At 31.3% G+C, this 7003-nt stretch overlaps 1 protein-coding gene across 1 annotated transcript in view; it reads right to left on the reverse strand.

Annotated features, from left to right (window-relative positions):
• The window catches only part of LOC117123630 (deleted in malignant brain tumors 1 protein-like), a 33814-nt gene that overhangs the window by 18414 nt on the left and 8397 nt on the right, over window positions 1-7003 (reverse strand). Inside the window, exon 2 of the mRNA XM_033269631.1 lies at window positions 4038-4097. Coding sequence (XP_033125522.1) covers window positions 4038-4097 — 60 coding nt within the window. The remainder of the gene's footprint in view (window positions 1-4037; window positions 4098-7003) is intronic.

The following is a 7003-nucleotide window of genomic DNA, read 5'->3' on the forward strand; positions in this document are numbered from 1 at the left end:
GATTTTTAACCCATTAAATATCTTTATAATAAACAATGTTCCCCTGATTGGGTTTTTTCGGACTTTTAGTATGTTATTATGTGTATATTTCAGACACAGATTCCGCAAAATATTTCTGTTAAAATTACTTCTGTGTTCATTATAATTTTGTCTAAATATCGATTTGTTTGACTAAAAAGCTAAGGCAGCGTAAAACTGAAAATTACTCTGATTCTGAATTGAATTTTTTAATAGTTAACCCTCGTTAACCCTAAAATGAAATAGTTTATTATAATCCACCATCATTCCTTAATTAATATCTGTTAAATTGGAATTATTCAAGTTGCAATATACCATACTTTTAAAGCTAATGTAAATGTTTCATTAAATTCGAAACTCTTTTTTAAAGAAAATATAATTATGTTTGGTATTTCTTGAAAGATCAATGTATTAGCTTCAAGATGGAAACGATTGCGCAGTCATAGTGATTGGCTGTAAGTAGTGCGCATTGAGAAAAGAATGTGCTCTCCATTTCGCCGTGTTCAATCTTTTGGCAATCAAAGCCTGCTGAGCATTTGGTGGCGGGGAACACATTAGACTTCAAAGCCATCGCGCAAACGTTCTTCACGCGCTGCGGCAGCTTTGTTCTTGGTTCATTTGCATAGCTCTGCGTGCGCGTAGCTTTTTTGAGTGATCTCCTTCTCAATAATACCTCCATATTATAACTGAATGATAATGGACCTTTACGCTAAGCCCCGCCCCTTTGATATAGTTTTTACTATTACCAATTATAGGCCACTGTCTCTGTGTTCAACGGTTGGAAAAATATTAGAGTTTTTTCAGTAAACATTTACTGGAATATTTAAACCTGTGTGGGAGGGGCCATGAAAGTGAAAGGTAATTAGTTTACATAGAGATATAAACATGCAAAACACACTTCTACACACACAAAACAAGAAACAGGCAAACAAAACACATGCCCAAACAAACACAAACAATCAACACTCAAGTATAATAAATAAATAAATAAAAGAAGATCATTATCTGTTTAATAATAATTAACAATAAGAATATGTTTAAGTTGATAAATGAAGGACTTTTTGTTAGCTGTATTTCTAATCTCAAAAGGTATGTTGCTCCAGAATTCAGCACCACTGAATCGAATGTTAAAAACAAGGGCATCAGTACAAGGTTGCGGTAAATGTAGTTCATTAGCAGATCTGGTATCATAGTTATGAAAATCAAAATTATACTGTATTAAATTGTTAAAAAGAGAGAAATAAAAATAAATATAGTGCGCATTGTTGAAGGTTATTAATATCAGCAAATTTTAATAACTTTAATAACGAAAATATAGGAATAGTATGGCTAAAAGTCTGAGAAAAAGAAATAATTCTAAAAGCTTTCTATTGTGTTTGGTAAGTCTGTCTAGAGTATACGAATATTTGTTGGCCCAGACAATATTACACTGTAACTCAAAATGGGAAGATAAGAGAAAAATACATGTAATACGTACAATTGATTGAGGAGCAAATTTAGAAATTTAGAAAAATTATAAATAATACCGTACCTGTTTTTCGATAATTTTTTACAAATACATCCCAGAAATTTAACTTTGTCAACTAATGGAATAGCCACATGATTTAATTTAACTATTTTATTAGAAAGGATTATTACGACCATGGAAAACAATAGCATTACACTTGGTTACATTAACTGAAAACTTGTTAACAGAAAAAGTAATCAGTAGGCCTAACAGCTTTCAGTTCCAAATGGACAACTTTAAAAAGAGAATCCACGTTACTTAGTAGAATATAAAATGGTGGTATCATCAGCATACAAAATGAAAGACGTTTGGAGGAGTTATAGAGATCATTGATATAGAAATTGGGCGAAAATTGTTTATTTCAGATTTAGTCCCAGCATTGTAAACAGGAGTGCTTTAGCTTGTCTAAGTTTGTCAGGCAGGAAAGATACCTTGAGAGATTGAAATATTAAAAATATTACATAGGGATTTAGAAATAAAATTACACATAGGTTTTATTACATTAGTAGGCCTATTAAATTTATCAATGCCCGGTGCCTTATTTTTAAATGACATAATAACATTAACCAACTCAGTTTCATGAACGGGACTTAAAAACATTGAGTTAATTACAGGAGCTAGAAGATAATCTTTAAAACTAGAATTAAGATTGGCATTATCAATTTTGCTAGCAAGCGTGGAACAACTTCAACAAAAAATCGTTAAAACAATTTGCAATCACAATCGGGTCATTTGACATTGTACCATTAAAATTGATACCATTAGGAGATTTTAGAGTTTTACTCTTATTGAGTAGTAAATTAATAATATTCCATGTCCTTTTTATAACATTAGTACTTTGTTGAAACTTATTTTTAAAATAATCAGACTTAAAACTTCGAATAACATTAGTCAGGAGTTTCTAAAACTTTTATATATTTTCTCATTTTTAGCTCTTGGATTATTTAATAATCTGGTATATAGTTTGTGTTTATGCCTAACAGAATTTAATAAAATTTAGTGATCCATATGTAATTTTGTATTTTTATATTTATGCTGAAGGGGAAAGCAATGGCTTTATATAGTTATTAAGGATGCTTCAAAATTGTTGATAGGTAAGCAACAAGTTATATTTCGTAGAAATGCTTCTAATACCTGTATGGTTCAATCGGGTGTTCCTCAGGAGTCTGTTTAGGTCTCATGTTATTTAATATATATTTTCTTAGACATGCCGTCTGTTATTTCATCTCATGTACTGCAATACGCAGATGATACAGTTTTATTTAGAGCTATTTGATCTCCTGAAGACCATCAATTACTTCAAAATGATTTAATTTGTACTCTACTTTGGAGCATAAACAATATATGCTTTTGAATTCATCAAAATGCAAATCGATGCGCTTAACTGGGTCAACTATGTTAAGCCAAAATGCTAATAATTATATAATAGGTGTCGACACATTGGGCCAGGTTAATTCTTATTAGTACATCGGGGTAAGTTTTACCTCAAAATTTGATTGGGTTTTGCATATGACTCAGATCAGATCTAAGGCTTCGAAATTAATGGGTTTTATTAATAGAATTGGTCATTGTAGGGACACTGATTGTAATTCCAAAATTATTTTGTGCTATTGTACGTCCAATTTTTGAATACGGTATACCTGCTTGGTTTGCCCCATCAAAGTGACATTTCAACTAACTTGAAAAACGTTTTGCTTCTATCCACGTCCTTTATTGTTGTGTCTCCATGATGTCTATACTATAGATATTTACAACTACATTAAAATCAACCCGCGATGTTGAGATCATCTCAAATTTGTACATCCATTTTCAAGGACAAATTCTTTAAAATACTCTGTTTTCCTGGCATTTCTTTCCACGTTTATGAGAGTGGTTACCAGCGGATTTAGGGATTCGTTAGTTTTAAATATTAAGCTTTTTAAAGTATCATAACATATACTATTCCAAATAAGTTTTATCGATATTTTTTTATATACATATGATTGTTTTAAATTAAATTGTCATCATTTTAAATTAAAGTAATATTTATGATATAATACAAGGGTAATGGTGGTATAAGGATTATTATTATTATTATTATTATTATTATTATTATTATTATTATTATTATTATTATTATTATTATTATTATTATTATTGGTATCAAATAATAGTTTGGGGTAAATCTTCGTTCTCGCATTCATCTCTAATGTGCTCATTATGTCTCGGTATTAGTCTATTGATGTACACGTAGTAGTAGTGAAACACCGAAACACATAATAAAAATAGTATAGGCCTATAAAATATCAAAAAAATTGTGCAGTGGCGTATCGTACAGTCCAGCCCTCCCCCAGTACTAGTCTTCTGGATACGCCACTGCATTAGTGTCACTTCAAGTACATGTTAAGATAGTAATATGGAATTTAAACTAGTAATCCAATTTTGAATTATTAATCTGAAATTTGGAATTAGTATTCTTAGTATTTTTTTAAAACATGTAGTGGCGTAAATTGGTTTTATGACACAAACTTACCAGCTGAAAAACATTTTTCCTCAATCAATATGGTTACAACATAAAACGTAAGTAAAATATCTGCGAAGAGGAAAACAATTAAAAAGATTCATACGGAAAAGAATGTTGGTGTATATAACCAGATCTAAAATATCACATTTCAATTTAACTCAATTCAAGTAATATTTGTTTCACTTTTTTTATATAATACAATTTGTACAGTATGCGTGATAATAATTCATAATAATTAAAATAATGTAAGTGCACAGACATTATCATTTCGTGAAAAAGGAACTCTGCGAATAAGCATGCTTTTATTTGCAGAGCCCTAATATGAAATTTAAAAAAAAACTTTTTAAATGACATTAAGTAATTAATTTATTTTTCAGCAATATAATTAGGCATCAATTATAAAAAAAGTTAGTGTAATATTTATTTCAGTGGTTAATGAAGCATTATTACAAAATATACAGTTGTTTATACTTAGAAGCATCTCATTTTTGTAAACCCTCATATACCTCTCATTTAATTTATATTTAAAGGAACAAACGTTTTTACAATCTTTTTCTCTCATCTGATAACTGCTTCCACACCTTTGACCCCCTGTAAGAAAAATATTTTTGTCCAGTGTATGCTCTTTTTGAGATTAATGGCAATTTGAGTAGAAATATTTTTCGAAACGAACTCTCCAAATTCTGTTCCAAAATGCAAACCAAAAACCACCCAAACATAACTGGTTTGATTTACATTTTACAATGACAACTAGACATGCGAAATGTAAATCAAAACTAGCCAGCCAAGTATGACGGGGGAATCAATTTTCGCTGTGTCCAATGTCATGAACAATGCTTCCCAACGTGTCTCTAATGCTCAGTGTACCGGCGATCAAGGGAACGTGGTCTATGTTTAATTACCTTATATAATTTTATCATCTTGCCTCATTTTGAATATTGTTGCGAAGTTTGGGGCAACTGTAGTGATACTTTGGCTGCAAAACAAAGATTTCAAAATAGGGCGGGACGTGTTATCCTCGGTTGCAAATGGGATGAACCAGCTGCAACAGTGTTAGACAGTTTGAGCTGTATCTCGGTAGATCCAGGAAAGTGTCAATTTTTATGTATAAATCTGTGAAACTACTACTTATGCCCTTATATATTCAAAATCTTTTTAAATTTGAAAAATAAATTGTTTACAGTTTGCGACATTTTGATTGCGAGTAATTTCGAGAAACGTAGCATAGTGTATAGGGGTTCACATCAATGGAATTGTCTCCCATTTGAAATTAGATCTTCGCCTTCTCTTTCGATTTTTAAATCAAAATTGTAATGCTATTCATATTTTTAATTATTATTCTATTATTATTATACTATATATAATTCTTTTATACATAATATTATATTTGTCTTTTGGGTATACACGACCATTTATAAAACAACCTTTGTGTTGAAATGCTATCGTGTCTAAATAAAATAAATGAATGAATGGGCTGGGATTAGCAACAAGGTCTTGGACTAGGCTAGCCTAAACTATAGTAGAAGGCCTCCCTAGGCCAATAGTATTGTAGAATACTGTATGGTCATATACAGGTTTACATTCTACCAAGATGGAAATTAACGATTTCATTTTTCTTTTCATTAAAAATTAAAAAAAAACTTTAAAAGATTTAAATTTAACTTAAGGATACTAAAATTCTGTAAATCCTTGAAAAGAAGCCCATTGGGCTTCATCTTGAAAAGAAACACATCTCGAATTGAAGCCCTCCCTCTTTAGTTTGCAAAAGTGCCCTCTAAAAAAAGGCCATCTCGAAAAGAAGTATGTACTTCTTTGATAGCAAGGACCTTTTTTCGAGATAGTACAGTACATGAACTGTAGGCGTAAATGAATCTAAAAGAAGCAAAAAAAAAATATAAAAAAATAAATAAATAAATAAAAACACGTTTTGTTTATCTAGTAGGTGATTTAAAGCCGGTTAATACACTCCATGATACACACTAATGCTATGGTGGCGTTATTTAATTGTTTTATAGTAGAATTCCCCAAGTTTACAGCATTCATTTTGAAAAGAAGCCTCCCCCCCACCCTCCTCTCCTGACTTTGCAAATGTAGCCTCGAAAAAATTTCATCCGAAGTTCGCAAAAAAAAAAAAAAAGGAAAAGAAGCCTAGAATTTGTGAGTATAATTAATTCTATAAAGCAATAAATAAAGCCACTGTCGTAACATCAATCTGTATCATGGAGTGTATTAACCGGTATTAGGTCACCTAAATACTGTACTGTATAAACCAAGTGTTTTTTTTTTATTTTGAAATTCATGTACAGTGTACTACTTCGAAAAAAATCCTCTGCTATCTTTAAAAGAAGCCTATGGTCTTCTTTACGAGATGGGCTTCTTTTCAAGGTTAAGTTAAATTAATTAATGTGTTCGTATGACTAACAAAATTTTACTGTATTATTGGCCTAGGCCAGCCTACTATAGGGTCAGGCAAGCTCCTGCTATAGTTTAGGCCTAGTCCAAGACCTTTTTGTAAATCCCGGCCCATATAGGCCTAGCCTATGCCTAAAGCTTGGTTCCTACTTGCAGAAAACCTGCCGCAAAGCAACGTACGCAACGCAAAGTAAAGAAATGCTCTTATAGTAGAGCGGCTAAGGAGAAAAATCGTGCACTTTTGGAAGAAAGCATGAAACTTCCAACAGTGATACTATGATACCTAAGAATCATTAAAAAAAATAGACCCCAAAAAATAAGCCACTTAGTGGCCGCCATCTTGAAATTCAAAATGGCCGCCAAAATATTGGATTTTTATCAATAATCTTCATATCTACAGCACCTGGCCCTGTCATTCAAAGGTCTTTACCTATGTTTTCAATATCAGGGAGTATTATGCAATCATCAACAATTATGTCAGATGGCCGCCATATTTTATTTCAAGATGGCTGCCAAAATATTGTTATTTTTGTCATTATCTTCATATCTACAGTAACGTAACA

Source organism: Anneissia japonica, unplaced genomic scaffold (genome assembly GCF_011630105.1).
Source record: "Anneissia japonica isolate Jap-2015-1 unplaced genomic scaffold, ASM1163010v1 scaffold287714_len2871179_cov188, whole genome shotgun sequence".
Lineage (NCBI taxonomy): Eukaryota > Metazoa > Echinodermata > Crinoidea > Comatulida > Comatulidae > Anneissia > Anneissia japonica.